The sequence below is a fragment of the Cryptomeria japonica genome, chromosome 10, assembly GCF_030272615.1.
Source record: "Cryptomeria japonica chromosome 10, Sugi_1.0, whole genome shotgun sequence".
Taxonomy (NCBI): Eukaryota; Viridiplantae; Streptophyta; class Pinopsida; order Cupressales; family Cupressaceae; genus Cryptomeria; species Cryptomeria japonica.
Window position 1 is genome coordinate 785,739,760 of NC_081414.1, and position 19,444 is coordinate 785,759,203.

The 19,444-nt window shown below is 34.0% G+C and overlaps 1 protein-coding gene across 1 annotated transcript; it reads right to left on the reverse strand.

Moving 5' to 3' along the window:
• Positions 1-939: 939 nt before the first annotated feature.
• On the reverse strand, positions 940-2,437 carry LOC131039297 (protein LURP-one-related 5-like). Its single transcript, XM_057972007.2, has 3 exons — positions 1,896-2,437; positions 1,570-1,794; positions 940-1,485 (listed from the first exon to the last, which is right to left on the reverse strand). Exons 1-3 carry the CDS (start codon positions 2,142-2,144, stop codon positions 1,360-1,362), a joined length of 600 nt encoding a protein of 199 aa, XP_057827990.2. The 5' UTR covers positions 2,145-2,437; the 3' UTR covers positions 940-1,359.
• Between the last annotated feature and the right edge of the window lie 17,007 nt (positions 2,438-19,444).

The window sequence follows — 19,444 nt, forward strand, 5'->3', positions numbered from 1 at the left end:
TATGTGCACAAGGTTCAAAAAGTGATCATTTCAAAGTGTTGTTGAAACATATTTCCTATTGCCCCATTACTTGTTCACTTTGACAACCAAAATTTGCATAGTTGATCCAATAATTTTTCACAAACTGCCCAATAATTGTGCTCTATTTATAACAATAAAGCTACACAATTTATCTAATTGCTAACCTTATTTTTCCAAAAAATGGGTTTCTATTGGCCCACTAGATAAGTTTTTAGTGGGCTTTTAATTAGTATAATCCAATTAATGGTAATTGAAACATGGGTGAATGTTCGAATTGACTATGCAGGTATCAAAAGAGAGTGACAAAACAACTTTTTAATTTAATAATGAGATTAAAAATCAAAGTACAGTAATATTTTAATTTTTAATTAATTATTAAATGAAAAAACTTGTCTTATCATACTCCCATGTGATGGCATGTGCCATTGGTGCTCTTCTCCTATGAGTTGGTCAGCATACTATTTGGTTTTTGTTTGTCGTGTTCTTCCATCATGCCCTTTCTATGTCACTATAGAGTAATGATTTGCAAATAGTTTTTGGAGTACATAACTCAAGACAATGATATCAATGTCAATAATTGGGAGCCCATTGATAGTAAAACGACTTGCACTATAAAAATAGGACAACTCAATGATAAAATCTCTTAAAAATGAATTTTATAATCTTGATTGATTATCTTTTTAAGATATATAATCTAATAAACAATTATTTTCTTCATACAATTCAATTAATTCTTTTCCTAAAAGATATAGTATTTATTTCATAAATTCTATTTAATTTTATAACTTTAAAAAGTGATCCCACTCTAAACAAGCTTTAAGATAGAATGTACGAATCTATTAAAAAATAATAAAGACACTAGATCCATACAATTTTTGGTCCATCCAATTATTTACAGGAATTTCGAGTACGGTTTACATGCACACTCAGCTCTCTTCACACTATCCTTGGATAGTACACACTATTCCCACCAGGGGAATGGCACACGATGGTGGAAAGCTGTCAACTGGGTACCACCTTGATGCAGTATTACTCCACATGCCCGATGTACCTTTTGATCAATTAGTACAGTCAGTCAATTAGAGCCTCAGCTTGACTTTAAATCTGTTTCAAAAACGTGATCATCACTGTTAAAACTTGTACCATTGACAGGTCCTCGCTGTATTCTACATTGTAAAGCTGAGCGATTGCAGAAGTTCCTCATTGCATTGACATTATCATCACTCTCCAGATTCATTCTGACATTGCGTTTCCTTTCTGAAGTTAGAAAACAAGTTACCGCAGAGTGGTCAACCTATTCTAGTCTGTTTGCGCGTTCAATGTTGAGTAAATCTTCTCTTAGCTTATCTGATCAAACATGATAAGTAACCCCATTACAAATGCATGATCTACTCCCGCTTCGATAACCAGGCTCAAAACATCATTCCCCAGCATTATATCCGATTTGGCTTCCTTTCGTTTCATCTGCACTTGCACAAACTTTCCATCAGCTTTTCAAGCTCTCAAACCATGCTAATGAATTAAAGAAATTTTCCCAAATGAAAATACCTGTGCAATGATATCTCCGGAGGCACTGAATATTGTGCATGATAACTTGCACAACGACCCTTCCATCCGGTAATAGCACTGCTTAATTTCTCTACTTCCATCTACAAATACGTTGGCAATGATTTTATCTGGAAAGCCCAAGGACTTTGTAAGGCCAAATGTGGGCCTCTCAGATTCAACCGGATCTCCTCTGAATGCTTCCCATCTCCTCCTCAAACTCCATCTCTGCTAAATCCAAACCAGATGTCAGATCCAATTTAAAAAGAAGTTATTGGGAATAATCTTTATAATCATGTCGTTAGGACATGAGGAAAGAAGAAGAATACCTTGCGCCGCAATGTAAGGAGAATTTGGCCTTCATTATCCATGAGAACTACTTCGCTTTTCACATTGGATGCATAGTTATCCACTCTGAAAACCAGATGTCCCATTGAATCGAAAACGGTAAATCCTTTACCATTAAATAAGAGGGATTTCTTCCAAACTGTGAAGTGGGTAGACGAGCTTGAACAAAAAAATTGATCAATACAAACATGGGGAGATGAGATGGAAGAGTGAGGACGAACTTGAGACATTCTTGGAGCTCACAGTTACCCCAATGCTACTTATCAGAAACCAAATCTGTTAAAAAAGGCTGTAGATGATTTAACTCTGCTCCATGCCTTCCTAATAAATATCTTTGAAACGTACCGTGTTTGGTTTAATACTCACTGAGTAACCAAGCAGTTCATGTGATTAATGCAAGATTCCTCGTGGATGCTAAACTACGGCCCCTGCAAAAGTCATGGCTTCCTGGTAGCCATACCTACTGGATTGCTAAACTCAGTCAAGCCTCACAACGTATTTTTTCCTCCCTCAAAAAAGAACTGTTCCGACCTGGTGCGGATAAGGGAGCTCTTACATTTTTTTGTAGTATTATTTTGTCTATAAATACATGATGTCGCAAGAGAAAGGTATCAGAGCATGGGGTCTAAGGAAGAGAAATGGAACGCATGCTTCAACCTAGTGAGTAATGGTGAGACCCACACTCAGGGAAGGAGTCATAAACTCACATGAACAGTTTTTTCAAGCAAGAAATTGACTGGCATAGGACTATTTTGTTTAGTTATGAATTTTTTTTTCTGTTGAAAAGAAAATTATTGTGAAATTTAAAAAATTAAAAACTAAATGATAGAATTATTTATTTATTTTAAAATTATTTTAAAAATGGATATAACCTAGCATTACACTTTGGTGTGTAATGGGTGCACCAAAGTGTTGTAGGAGGTAAAAAAAAAATGGTATATTTTTTGCATACATTTGTGCAATACATGAGATCAAGAGACCAATTGGTATGCCATTTAGCAAATGGTACCGTTTGTGCAACAAAGGTCTCAACAGACAAGTGATGTATGCATCAACTATAGGGATCCAAACATAAATGAAATAAAACCTCTGAGTTAGGATCTTGTTAATAAAAAATATAAAGATAAAAGGGGCATCATACACATGGAGCATGCAAGAACAAAGAAGGTTATGCCATCATAGAACTAGTGAGGATCCATGGGAAACTTGCTAGGAGCCATAAGAGAAGAAGGCATAACCTCTAGGACTAGTAAGGAATGCTTAGTAGGAGTCATGTTAGAAAAGAGTGAATCAAAAAGGTCTAGAAAGGCATGTTATGCTAGTTGACTCGTGCTAAGGAAGCTTACAAAGAAAAACCTATTTTTGCTAGACAATTTGAAAATGTAACTACAAAACGGGTGCTATAGTGTTCACCAAGCCCATCATGGTGTGTGGTCAAAGTGTGCAAACCAATCTTGTGGTGTGTGCATAAAGTGTAACACATTGTAGAGTGCATGCCTTCACATTAAAGCAATTGAGTACACCTTACCAAGAGAAATTACTTTAAGGTAGCATACATACATCCAAAAGACAAGCACATTGCAATTGTTAAATACCCCTAAATATAGGGAAATAAAAGGAAAAGTTCATAAGACATGAAGGAGCAATAAGGGATCCACTATCTAGGGTCAATATGTGCATTAGATAAATCATGTATATCAATATGATTATTTTGGATTGACCTCATCCCCCAAATACAGTGGAATTATAAGCATAATGGAAGAAGAGCACATAAGATGAACAAAGGGTCTTTTTGGATCAACATGGAAGAGACCAAAATGACCTCAACACTTCTCATTATCCCAAAAAAAAATGCAAAAGCACATTTATGACAAAGGCACATGTACAACATAACATGTATACGAAATATAGAAGAATGAAAATATAAATAGAGGAATGTTACCACAAGGTTGTTCCCTTTGTATTCTTGTGCCAATGAAGCAACAAGGGTCATCTAAAGAGATCTTAACAAATACAAAGAAAAACCAAGTAGCACAGTATAGGAGATCACATTACATGAAAGCAAACAAAGCATTTAGTACACTAATGATTGATTCTAGCAAATTATTTTCCTCCCAATATTTCTCATCATCATTTAGGGATGGTGAAAATGCCAAAGGATCTTATGACTAGTATGGTAGATAAAGCGATGTCTAGTACCAAATATGGACCATTCTCTATTGATGGATCACAATGTGTATCACTAGGAGCTAAAGTTAATGATTTTGAAGAAATTAAAGATATATACCATCATTAGCATTTTCAACAGTTTCAACATTATGAGAATCATCATCTAAACTGATCACAATAGAATCTTTGATAGGAGGATAAGAAGAAGAAGAATCGCTTGGAATCTAAAACTTAAGCTTTCAACAAGGTTGGTCAAGGTAAGGCTCTACTCTAGGATCGAATGACTAAGGAAAGATAAGAAGGTGGGATCAAATTAGCGTTTGACTTCTTAGGGAAAGATTCACTTCTTGTATCAAGCTCACAAGATTTGGCACGTCTTCATCATTTTTCTCTTGCACGATGATTTTGCCAGTTACAACTTGAAGAATTTGTAGAAGGATGTTGGGGATAACTCAATATTGATTATTTTTTTCTAATATTAGGAAGAAAGGAAGGGACAACTAAAGTTTTAGAGATAAGAGGTGTTAGGGGTTTACCTCTTTGTCCTTTTTAGGATGGAAAAGGTGTAACCACAACATAAATAGGAGGAATTAGAGAAGCAGAGGTCTTGAATTTTATTTTTTAAATTAATTCATCTCCCTATGTCACATCCAAGTTGACGATCATATTGAAAAAAGGATTTTGAACTTCAAAGGAAAGAGGTAAAGGTTTTGAGGTATCGATGGCATGTATAGGGGGAAGCTTCATAAAATTGTCTTTAATCAATTGAAGCATAATGGTATGCAAGGACTAAAAAGGTGTTGTGAAGTTATGATTCTTAAATTGTTTAACAAAAATTGAGCTACAATTGAGAGTTTTGCGGCTGCAACTTGAGTTTCAATCTTATTAGAAGAATGGTTGCTATTGATCTTGATTTAGTTTTTATTTTATTTTCTAAATCCTTGGTAAATTTTATGAGCATCATCAAACTTTTCAATTGGATTTAAAGATGAAGAATATTCATATTGACTAATCTAAATTTTATATTCATGAAGTGTTGTGCACAAGTGTGTGAAAGATGGGTATTTCAAAAGAAAAATAATTTCTCTAATATGTGATTGCAAATTACCAATAAAATCTCTTTAAATATTAGCATCAAGAATAGAATAAGAAATTTGTGAATAGACATTTTGATATCTACCAATGGAATAAATCAATTTTTCTTTAACATCTTGTTTACAATACAATAAATCAGTCAATGTAACTTGTGGCCCAATGTTGTTTTAAAAATATTACAAGAATTTATCCACTAATTACTAAAAAGTAACAATTAAATTACTAGGTGAGGAGAAAAAACATTCCAAAACAATTACTTATAAGTATATAATGATTACTTTTACAAAAAAAATTTGTTCAAAGAAGAAATCACCACATAAAGAGGTAAATGTTTTCACATGATTATAGGGGTCACCTTTTCCATTGTATTTTTCAAAATAGGGTACCTCATTTTTTTGTGGAAGTTGGGTTTGAAAGATGTTGATGAAAAGTGGTCTAATTGCAATATATGAAGGTATATTGGATTGAAATTGTTTTATATTAGCCAATTGTTGCTATAAGAATAAAATATTTGGTAACAAATGGTTTATGGCAGCATTAGTGGGTGAATTGGTTTGTGAAAATTTGGATTATGGTGGGAGATTTGAAAGTATAATTATTTGGTAAGAAGGTGGAACATTGTGGTAAGTGGGTGGAAAGGATGGTGGATGCATATTTTGAGAAACAAAAGGGAGATTGGTTAAAGGTGGAACATAAGCATATTGATTGATAAGATTAAACCTATTACTAACACCGATAAAATTACCATTTGTGCAATACTGGTCATGATAGAAGATATGTTTGTAGTAACAATGGGTATTATTGTAGGCATAGGAATTGGTATCTCAACTTGGGTTGGAGGGAAAAAATATCCAAGAACTATCATGCAACTAGATATCTTCATAGTGTTTTTATCCAATATATAAGCTATACTGCATAGAACATCCACAATATGTTCATCACATTTTATCAACTTAGTTAAACTCTCAATCAACAGGACTACCTCTCCATCCAAGTGTTCTTGACTCACAAATTATTGAATATTTTCCAATTGCTTGTCAATATTCATCAATTATTTATCAGAGACTTGTATTGGACAGTTGTCATCATCATGAAAAGCATGAGGGAAAGGAATTTTAGTAACGTTAGGCAACATAGGTGCTATATTGAGAGAAGATAGTTATCCCAAACTCTTATATGGGAATTAATTAATACTCAGCATAGGCTCAACACCATTAGCATTTAAACCATAGGAAGTCATAAGTCTATAATTTCTTCTCAAATGAATATCATATTTAGAAGAATGGTTTATAAAACTCATAAACAAGTACAAGCTCCAAATAGCACGTAATTTCCTCTAGGAAACAAAGAAGGAAAGCTAGAGGCAAAGATAAAGGAATTGGTTTATGCTTGCAATTCCTATAATTAATTGAAAAAATATATTACAAATATGGATAATTATAATGTAAACAACTAACCAATAATATGAAATGGTAGTACTTATGCAATTGATTAAACAATTTGGTATAACAATAAAATGATCAATTAATCACCTATTTGAGCAATATGAGATAGAAAAAACATGATTAATCTATAAATATAATTATATAAAATATGAATTTTCAAAATTAATATCCCTAAATATAATTTTTTTATGAAACTAAACTCAAATATTAACATCCAAATCATCAATAATGCAAGCTATGTCAAATTCACCAAAATAAAATGTTGGAAAATGGGGTCCTTGCCCTATAAATGCACACTAGGGACTTATTCATTCACCATTTACAATTATGATCATTTTATTAGGTAAAAAATAATTAGGATCAATTCAATCCTTAAAGAGAGGTAAGAAATTTGGTTGATTACTCCTCTTTTAGATTTGATGTGATTGGATATGATTACAATGAGAAATGATGTAATATTGACAATATCTAGTATAAACAAACATATATAGAAATGGAAGTTAACTTAAAAGTAGAGTCAAAAATAGAATGCAAAGAAGAACTTATCACTAAATCCTAGAGTCGAAAGTGTCAGACTATGGAGATAGGTCCCCTATTCCTATAGGAAAATTCATCAAATAATGCTTTTAGATCTCAAATCACGAGGCTCTATAGATTACTCTCATAAATTTAGCCAAAAAGTGTCAGATTATGTAGCTAATTGGGATGGTCATAGGGTTTTCACCTATTTGAAGTTTTAAACTATGTGTCTCAGTCTGCTCCAGACGATTATGCCACTTTTGACAATAATATTTATAACCTGCACATAGAGAGAGGGGAAATGTTGTGTTATATAGAAGCTTTTCTAAGTCAAACCTCATTCAAGTGTTTCCACCTCCACTACAATAATGTTAGATGAAAGAGAGCTTACGCCTAGTAGGGAAATGGTAAAATCCTTAAATTAAATGCTTGAATTGACAAACCATACCTTTGATATGAACTTATTTCCATGAAGCCTCACAAATATTGGTGTTGCTTGATAGGTGTTAATGCATTCCTTCATCATGAAGAAACACTTAAATTGATCATAATTAGTAAATTAAAATACTTGATTTCAATCTTTTCCTTAATTTCCTAGAAGATGCTTTATTGAATGCTCAATTAGAATTGAGAAGAAAATGATAATTAGAGAGAAAAGAGTTAAAATGAGGGAGAAAGTTGTATTTATACAAAACTTAAACCTTTTTGGTTTTAATTTCCCCAAGAAGGCCGATACTGGGGAGCACTTTCAACTACTTACAATTCTAATTGTTATGATTTCAAATTTGGGGCCAAAATGGTTGGACCATGATAGTAGGAACCATAGTCCCAGATATCTATGGTGCTAGGCTTCATAGTCCTAGTATTTTGGGTTGAAATAAAGGTCAATGAGTATATGACTATGTTGAGCTTCTATAAATGGCTATGGGATAAGCATAATTAGGCATGAATCAGGGACATGAGGTAGAGCCACTAAAGTGAGCATAAAATGAGTGTGAAATGGTAGATGGATATAATTTATGATACAACAAATAAAAAAATGGTGTGTGTTCTTATTCCACTATAATTTTAAATAATTATTATAATTAAAAATAAGGGATATGATAATCCCTAGGTGCTTAGGGGAACATATAATAAAATGATTATAACAACAATAATAAAAATTAACAATATTATTTGTAAGGCTTGAGGAAGCAAAGAAAAAAGAGATTTAAAAGAATACTTTCCTAGAGTTTGAGAAGGATTTGTGTGTGATCTTGAGAATATAATGAGAACCAAGACAGAAACCAAGAGAGATTTAAGAATGAAAAATATTGATCCAAAAAGAGAGAGGACAAAAGAGGTTGAGGCTAATCAGTCATTTTCCCTAATCTGGAAAGGTAAGAAGTAAAAAAAGCTCAAAAAAAGAACTAAATGAAAACTTCTATGTGACAATAGTGTAATGTGGTGATATCTATATACCATGCACTAGTGTCTAGATAATTTATACAAAATTATGAGGGGCTAGAAACCATGAAAATATAACCACAAGAAAGGACCCTTGAACACCTTGATAAGTAAAAAGGTTGATGCAAGGGTTGAAATGAACCTTCAAAGAAAACTAAGGGATTAGACACAAATCATGGGGTGAATCTACAAGTGTACTCAATTTTTTACACTTCATGTTCCAATGATAAGGATAGGTGTTATAAGTTTGATTTTAGTGCAAAAAAGGTATATTTTCAATGGCTAAAATGAGAATATTAAAGGTTTTCTTATTTGGGATCTAGAAACGTGAATTTTCTCCACTCAAGAGATACAATATTATAGAAAAATAATGCCATAAAAATGGAAAAATAATCAGAGAAGAAATGTAGTAATAAGGTGCATTTTGAGAGAAAACTAGAGTAGTAGAATATACCTAAAAATAAATATCTAATTGGATAATTTTATCTTGGGAAAAGAAGAGGCAAGAACATTAAATGTAAACCTAAAGAATATTATGATGCAATAAATTTCTTCATCAATAGATATGAAAATGTGTACAAGATAATGGAGACCACCTAAAAAATTTATTTTTTCTCTTATTTATGCTAATAGTGAACCAATTTAAATGAAAGAGGTTCTCATATCTAAGGATAATAAGTCTTGAAAAATGGTTAAGGAATAGGATATGTTAGCATTGAAGTAGATTAATGTTAGACAATTCAAATAATTGAAAGACACCTGAGAGGGGGGGAGGTGAATTAGTTGTCACCAGATTACCGAAAACTTAAGCAATTAAAACTTTATTATCGAAACCCAAAAGATCAATATCAGAATGCATAAATCAAATACCGAAATAGCAGATAAAGAAATTAAGCATAAGCAAAAATTAGAGAATAAATACCATCCACATGACACCAATATTTATACGTGGAAAACCCAGTAAAGGGAAAAACCATGGTGGGAAGCCTACCCATAGTCAGATAATACTTCTGTAGTATGTGATTACAACTGAGGGGCTTTCACTTGCAGGAAGTCCAACAGCCTAGAGCACACTGCTCATCACAAAAGGAGTCTCACTTACTACATAGAAATGATAGTTCTGATGCTTAATATAAGTACAGATCCGATAGCCAACAAGATGAGAGAGGGGGGGTGAATCATACAAACTTAATCATCAATGAAAACATCAGATTCCACCTCAGTAACATATATCAGTCATAGAATAAAAACTGTCATACATGCAAACTCAAAAGCATATGAACAATATAAACCTCATAACACCAGATTTAACGTGGAAACCCAAAAAGGGAAAAACCACTGTGGGATTTCGGACCCATTAAGAAATATACTCTTCTAGAGTATGCTCGGTTAAAAGCCAATCCTATTAAAGATTACAAAACACATTGCTAGATGTCACCCGGTTAAGGGATTTCCCTCAGATCTGTTAGGATCTTCACTTTGTTAGAAGTCACCTTGTCAAAGGATTTCAAACACTCATTTTGAATGTCACCTTGTTAGAGGATTTACTTATAAGACTGTTAAGTCCACTCGGTTAAGAGATTTCCTGTTGCTTTCACAAGCTAACAGTAATACAATCTATCTGCAACTTCACATCTAAAATGCTAAAGCAGATTCTTATTTGTTCAACACAATCTAGACATAGAACTAATCTTGTCTATCTACTAGGCATCAATACTCTGTTATTCCAATAGGTCTTCAAGCTTCTATGCTCGGTGATCACTATGTATCATCCTTGTGCATACACTTGCCCGCATCCACTGTTTATCAACAGTTCCTTATTTATAAACAATCATCTAACTGCTTAATCTCCTTGATCACATTTCCCATGATCAATCATAGCCATCAAATCTTCAATCTTGTCCAGATTCATTGTATCCTACGATCTGAAAAATGTTTTACCCTGCCTCGGAACTTGCATAATCATCTTGGAACTTGTGTTAGGGTAATGCGGTTCAATCTGAGCTGTAGATCTTCTTGCCGACTTTCCATTGCCTTAGATTTGTTAACAAACTTCTTCCATGGCTTGCCAATCATTGATCCGCTCCAACTCATCAGCTTCTTTCATTAAATATCACATGTAAACATTTAAAGCATTCTGTTATAGCTCGATTACAACTCGGTGAATACTAAACTTTACTCGATAGACATTCTGTCTTCATTAACCGACTGCGATAACCTTAGGGTTTACCAACTAGGTTCCTTCGGGTTTACCGACTAGGTTCTTTGCCTGATAACATAGTGTAGTATTAACCTTTACATTTTACAACATATGTATGATGTTAAAACAATCTAAAACATCAACATCTCATCATTGTCTGACTCGGTAGAGTTGCCCATTGAATAACTTATCCCTTTATTCATCATATTCTTTCCTGTGTCTTTACCAACTTCTTTATAATCTTCATATCATATTTCTTAAGATATGGCAACATTATACTAAATTAGAAAATCAATTTCTTGACATCAATGAAAAAAAAATAATATCAAGATAGTAAAACATCTTTAATCAGTTATGTCCATAATCATCAACAACCTTCTCAATATCCTTGTTATATTGCCAACAATCTCCCCATTTGGCATTGATAGCAAAACCAATTGATTTGACCGTTAAGAATTCAGATTGTTGTGATTCTGAAATGCTGAAATGCTCTCCCCCATACATCAAACTTCTCTTCTAGTTTTCTCTCAATCTTCTCCTCTTTGGGTAGGTCTTCTCCCCCTGGTAGTCTTCTCCCCCTTTGACAACAATGCCAAAATGAAAAGAACTAAAACATAAGTTGTTTCTGTAAGAAGCCATTCCCTGCTGATGTGTATCAATTGAGTCTCGGTCAGAGCATTTGTTTACAATTCCTATCCCCTGTATCATTTTTTGTTTATCCCAATATTGTTCCAGTACACTTTTAGAAAAGCGTTCTTAAAGTGTATCACTCCAACATCAGCTCCCTAAAAGATATTCAATAGATTCATCGAAGTGATGCTTTCACCGAACTCGGACAGTGAGTAAGAGATAGGGGTAGGACCCCTAACTTACTTCTGAGATATTCAAAAGTGTCCTTTGGTAGTGGCTTGGTGAAGATATCAGCTATTTGTTCCTTTGTGTTAACATATTCCAACACCACTTTCTTTTCATGAGCTTCTTCTCTAAGATAATGATATTTGATAGATATGTGCTTTGTCTTAGAGTGCATAACAGGGTTCTTTGAAATATTAATGGCACTATTATTGTCACAGAATATAGTTACTAGCTCAGTAACTTTCTCATTTATACCTTCCAACAATTGTTTGATCCATGCAATGTTGGTACAATTCAGTGTTGCAGCAAAATATTCAGCTTCAGTTGTTGACTGAGAAACACATCCTTGTTTCTTGCTAAGCCAACTCACTAGTCTTTCTCCTAAGAAGAAAGCTCCTCCACTTGTGCTTTTCGTGTCATCAATGTTGCCTGCCCAATCAGCATCAGTATAGACTTTCAAATCAAAACCATTTCCTTTCTGATATACTAAGCCATAATCTTCAGTGCCTTTCAAGTATCTGAAAATTCTTTTAATTGTTGTCATGTGTATTTCTTTAGGATCTGTAGAGAATCTTGCAACAATACCTACTGCATGTGCTATATCAGGCCTGCTGTGAACAACATATTGTAGTTTTCCAATCATGGATCGATAGAGTGTCTCATCAACAGATGCAGATTCATCATTTTTTGATAGTTTGCAGTTTGTAGTCATAGGAGTACTTACTGGCTTTGAATCCTCCATTCCAAATTTCTTCAAGATTTCCTTTATGTATTTGGATTGAGTAATGAAATTTTCATTTTTCATTTGCAGTATCTGTAAGCCTATAAAATACTTTATCTCACCGATTAATGACATCTCAAATTCTTTGCTCATTTCATTACCAAAGTTCTTGCATAAAGAGTCATTTCCACAAAATATAATATCATCAACAAATATGGCTGAGATTAGTATTCCATTTTCATCATTCTTCATGTACATGTTGTTGTTCTCACTTGTCCTTATAAAACCAATCTTAATCAAATAAGAGTGCAGTCTTTCATACCATGCTCTAGGTGCTTGTTCCAGACCATATAAAGCTTTGTTCAATTTACATACCTGATCTTTATTATTGTCTTCAATAAATCCTTTAGGTTGTTCAATGAAAACTTCTTCTTCTAATATTCCATTCAGAAATGCAGATTTGACATCCATTTGATATACCTTGAAGTTTTTGAAAGCAGCATATGCCAGCAATGTTCTAACTCCTTCAAGTCTAGCAACAAGTGCAAAAGTCTCACCATAATCAATTCCTTCTTCTTGGGCATAACCTTTGCAAACCAATCTTTCTTTGTTCCAAATGACCTCTCCTTTCTCATTTAGATTGTTTCTGAAGATCCAATTTGTACCGATTACATTTTTGTCCTTAGGTCTTGGGACTAGTGTCCATGTGTCATTCTTCTTGATTTGATCAATCTCTTCAGTCATAGCATTTATCCAATCTTCATTGTTGAATGCCTCTTTTACTATTCTTGGTTCAAATTTAGATATCAAACATGTGCTTTGTCTTAGTTTGTTTCTTGTCATCACTGGATCATCCTTATCTCCTATAATCTGACTTGGTGCATGATGTCTTCTGACATATTTGACTAATACAGGCTCGGTAGGCTCTGTATGATCCTCTTCATCACTCGGTAACTGGATATCTTTCTCATTTCCTTCAACAGTTATCTCGGTAGGACTTTTCGGTTGCACATAGACAAATTCATCATAGTCTTCTAGTTCTTTGGAATTCCTGTCATCAGTTCTTTCTGCAAGTTCATCAATTTTCACATTTGCACTTTCTACTATTTTGTTAGATGATTTGATCAGACATTTAAATGCTTTGCTTCTAGAAGAATATCCTAGAAATGTTCCTTCTTCACTTTTCTGATCAAACTTGCCATTTCTATCATCTTTATGAACATAGCATTTGCTTCCAAAGATCTTAAAATAACTTACATTAGGTTTCTTGCCATACCAGATTTCATAAGGTGTCTTCAAAGTACCTTTCTTCAATTGAACTCGGTTCAAGGTGTAAACAGTTGTGCTTATTGCTTCTCTCCAAAATGTTTGTGGAACCTTCTTCTCAATCATCAATGTTTTAGCACAATCCACAATAGATTTGTTTCTTCTTTTAGCTATTCCATTCTGCTGTGGAGTCCTCGATGTAGAGACTTGTCTTTTAATACCATGATCATTGCAAAATAGGTTGAACTCATCAAATGTGAAATCTCCTCCTCTATCTGATCTAAGACATTTCAGTTGTCTTCCTATTTCATTTTCAACTCTAGCCTTGTACCACTTAAACATTTGAAAAGCTTCTGATTTTTCTTTTAAAAACATTACTGACATCATCCTTGAATAATCATCCACAAATAATATGAAATACTTGTCACCATAATAACTTTGAACTTTCATAGGACCACAAAGATCAGTGTGCAAAAGATCTAAAATTCCCTTAGAAGTGTAGGACTTACTTGTAAAGCTGAATCTTGTCATCTTGCCCATTTGGCATCCTCGGCACATAGCATTCTCAAGTTTTTCAAGACTCGGTAGACCCCTTACTCTGTGCTTCTTACTTATCTTGATCAGATTATCAAAATTAACATGACAAAATCTTTTATGCCATAACCAGGTGTTATCAATCTTTGCATGCAAGCACTTGTTGTGAGTAGAGTCAAGGTGAAATGTATTACCTTTTGTTTGTGTCTCGGTAGCAGCTAACTTTCCATTTTTGTCATGAACTTTGACAATTCCTTTCTAAAATTCTATTCGGTAACCTGTGTTGTTTAGATGTGCTACACTCAACAAATTATATTTCAAACCTTCAACCCAATAAACATCATTGCATCTTGCTTTATCTAGAAGTGTTATGGATCCTTTACCTCTTACCAAACATGGTGCATCATTACCAAATCTAACATAGCCTCCATCATAATCTTCTAACATAACAAACTTGTGTTTATCTCCTGTCATATGATGTGAGCATCCACTATCTATAATCCAAGAATCATTAGTGTTTATGTGAGATATTAGGGATTTTTCTTCATACCTTTCTTCATCTGATCCATCCTTGATAGCCACATAAACAACTTCCTTTGTACCAGTCTCATCTGATTTATCATCTTCAAATTCCTTATCAGCAATTAAGCAGGTCTTTCTATCTCTTTTTCTAAAGTCTCGGTGACCTCTGTAATGATTATCTTTCTTTCTGTCATCTCGATAATCTCTCTTTTCAGTGAAATATTTGTCAAGATAGTTAGAAGCCATATGTCCAATCTTATCACAATTAAAACATTTCAAGGGTAGTTTTCCCTTATACTTACCTTTGCCTCTTGGTAACCTTTTGGCCAATAGTGCTTCAAACTCTTCTTGCTTTCTGATTTCTTCATACAGTTTGTGTACCTCCTCCATGTTCTTCTGAAATCTTTCACTTGCTCCACTATGATCTCCTCCAGAGTACTTATACTTTCTTTCATTTTAATCATTAGATTCATTCAGATGAAAAGAACTAAATGTAGATTCAACTTTATTTACCAATGACCCACTGTTATCAAAATTACTTAACTCAAATGCATGTAGCTTACCAATAGTAGCATCCAAGGAAACTGGCATATTAGGTATAGACCTCAATTCATTGATTGCAGAGACTCGGATTGCATAGGCAGGTAGAAGGGTTCTTAACAACTTACTTGTCACATCCTTTTCTTCAATTGTACTGGGTTATGTTCTCACCTTCATTCATCCTCATAGATTCAAGTTGTCCTCTTAGACTATCAACTTTTGCTCTTTGAACATGTTCATCTCCTCCATATACAGATATGAGCTTAGTCCACATAGCCTTCGCATCATTGCAACCTTCTAGATCATTAAACTCATAATCGGTCAATGCAGATGTTATTTCAATCATTGCTTGAATGTGTTCTTGCTTTGCCTTTATCTCTTCCATAGTCAATGGATAGGTGCTCGGTGTAACAAAATCATTCTCCAGATAGTATATAGCATATTCTCCAACTCCTCATAGATGTAGATTCATCCTTTTCTGCCATGTAGAGAAACTTGACTTATTCAGCTTAGGTGCATCCCTCTTATACATCTTTGGATCTTTAACTCAAGTGCCTTTAAACTTTCCTTTCGGAGTCCGAAGCTCTGATACCAATTGATAGTTCTGACACTTAATATAAGTATAGATCCGATAGCCAACAAGATGAGAGGGGGGGGTGAATCATACAAACTTAATCATCAATGAAAACATCAGATTCTACCTCGGTAACATATATCAGTCATAGAATTAAAATTGTCATACATGCAAACTCAAAAGCATATGAACAATATAAACCTCATAACACCAGATTTAACGTGGAAACCCAAAAAGGGAAAAACCACTGTGGGATTTCGGACACACTAAGAAATATACTCTTCTAGAGTATGCTCTGTTAAAAGTAAATCTTGTTAAAGATTACAAGACACATTGCTAGATGTCACCCGGTTAAGGGATTTCCCTCAGATCTGTTAGGATCTTCACTTTGTTAGAAGTCACCTTGTCAAAGGATTTCAAACACTCATTTTGAATGTCACCTTGTTAGAGGATTTACTTATAAGACTGTTAAGTCCACTCGGTTAAGAGATTTCCTATTACTTTCACAAGCTAACAGTAATACAATCTATCTGCAACTTCACATCTAAAATGCTAAAGCAGATTCTTATTTGTTCAACACAATCTAGACATAGAACTAATCTTGTCTATCAGTTGGGCATCAATACTCTATTATTCCAACAGGTCTTCAAGCTTCTGTGCTCAGTAATCACTATGTAGCATCCCTGTGCATACACTTGCCCACATCCATTGCTTATCAACAGTTCCTTATTTATAAACAATCATCTAACTGCTTAATCTCCTTGATCACATTTCCCATGATCAATCATAGCCATCAGATCTTCAATCTTGTCCAAATTCATTGTATCTTACGATCTGAAAAATGTTTTACCCTGCCTTGGAACTTGCACAATCATCTTGGAACTTGTGTTAGGGTAATGCGGTTCAATCTAAGCTATAGATCTTCTTGTCGACTTTCCATTGCCTTAGATTTGTTAACAAACTTCTTCCACGGCTTGCCAATCATTGATCCACTCTAGCTCATCAGCTTCTTTCATTAAATATCACATGTAAACATTTACTGCATTCTATTATAGCTCAGTTACAACTCGGTGAATACTAAACTTTACTCAGTAGACATTATGTCTTCATTAACCGACTGCGATAACCTTAGGATTTACTGACTAGGTTCCTTAGGGTTTACCGACTAGGTTCTTTGCCTGATAACATAGTGTAGTATTAACCTTTACATTTTACAACATATGTATGATGTTAAAACAATCTAAAACATCAAGATCTCATCATTGTCTGACTCGGTAGAGTTGCCCTTTGAATAACTTATCCCTTTATTCATCATATTCTTTCCTGTGTCTTTACCGACTTCTTTATAATCTTCATATCATATTTATTAAGATATGGCAACATCATACTGAATTAGAAAATCAATTTCCTGACATCAATGACAAAATAATAATATCAAGACAGTAAAACATCTTTAATCAGTTATGTCCATAATCATCAACAACCTTCTCAATATCCTTGTTATATTGCCAACAAGAAATCTAGACTACAATCCGGAAGAAAGAATGAACTACAAAGATAGCATCTCCTATGCCTAAATACAGTTTTGATTAAGCTTAATACCAGAGGACTAAATCCTCTTACATAAACCCAATTCGATCACCAATGATTGACGAAATCCTCTGCCTGAATGATTATTACATTATTCTTTCCTATTACATTTCATATCCCATATCCATATGATCTACAATGAGATCTTACATTATATATATACAAACCCTCGACCACAAACAATCAGGTCGGCCACCAAACAATAAAACAATTACATAATTACAAAACATGTCGGCCTGAGACCAAACAAATAATATCTAACCCATAAAACATCCCAGAAACACATCGAGAGGTCCAATCCACATGTTACATTAAGTTGGTCCATAACCTAGTTAAACCGAGATGCAATTTAGGTCCCCACATGATAAAGAAATGATCCCAATCAACCAAGTCTCAAACACAATCACCATCAGCATCCTAAATCTCCACTAGAAGCTGCACCAACACCACTTATCCATACCATCAAGGATCTTCAACAAATCTCTGTCAGTGAAACCCTTGCCAGAACAAAAAACCAAGCTTGTCAGCAAGAAGGATAACATTTGATCACCAGAGCAAAACCAACTGACTGAACATGCATCTGAGTAGCATGGATAAGCCAATTCGATAACCCAAACATACCAGAGCATACCAGATCATCATGGTCTAATTCAACCAGAAACCAAACATCCTACCAGGACCAGAAGGATACTGGTAAAGCAACCAAAAAAACTAGTGTTGACATCAATGACAAAACATCAATGCAACACATAATCAATTCTTCCAAATGGACAACAATCTCCCCCTTTGGAATTGATGGCAACACTAGATGTGAAAAACATCCAAGTGCCAAGAAATTCCAAACAAGTCTCCCCCAATGGAAGACAACCAACAATCTCCCACACAAAGATATAGCAATGAAGTTCTGAAACAAAGACCAAACTCCCCCTATTAATGATATTGTTGTAAAGAAATAAAGACCAAACTCCCCCTGTGAATGATATCTCTATAAAGCTCTATTTTTCACATATATCTCTCCCCCTTTGACATCAATGTCAAAGATCTGGCATAAATATCAAAGAAAAAATAAAAAACCATTAAATTATAAGGCTAACTACTCCCCCTGAGAAGTAGAATCCCCACATCAATGTTATTCATTCTGTATTGAATAATATCTCTGATAATGCATACTGGATTGATGCCAAATAACATCAATCAGATCTCTGTCAGAGGGGCAAAAACCCCTAACCTATCTCTCAGGTACTCAAATGATTCTTTAGGTAAAGGTTTAGTGAAAATATCTGCAATTTTCTCTTTAGTGTTCACATAAACCTGTCTAACCTCATTTTCTTCAACCTTCTACTTCAAAAATTTATACTTAATAGATATGTGCTTTTTCATAGAGAAATGTCGTATTCTTTGATATGTCAATAGTAGCAGAGTTATCATAGTGAATAACTACCGGTCCCATGCAATGCACTTTGATATCCTTCAACATTTTATTCATCCATAAAACTTGTGTACAATTAGTAGCAGCAACAACATACTCAGCTTCAGCAATAGATAAAGAAGTACATGATTGTTTATTGCTGATCCATGAAACCAACTTCTTTCCAAGAAAGATAGCTCCACCAGAATTACTTTTTCAATCATCAACATCACCTACCCAATCTGCATCTGTATATGCACATAAATTAAAGTCATCATCCTTAGGGTACCACAAACCATATTCAAATGTACCTTCCAAATATCTAAAAATCCTTTTCACCGCACTCTCATGATTTTCTCTAGGATCACTTTGATATCTTCATGCAATGCAAAAAAAATTCATTATATCAAGCCTAGTCTGAGTTAAATATAGCATACCTCCAATCATAGACTTGTATCTTGTAGGATTTACCAATGAAGAAACATCTTTCCTTGTCATTTTCTCACTTGTAACCATAGGAGTACTTATCGGTTTAGAGTCTTCCATACCAAATTTCTTCAATGATTCCCTAGCATACTTAGTTTGACAGATGAAAATACATTTATCAGTCTGAGTAATCTACAAACCTAAGAAAAAATTTATTTCC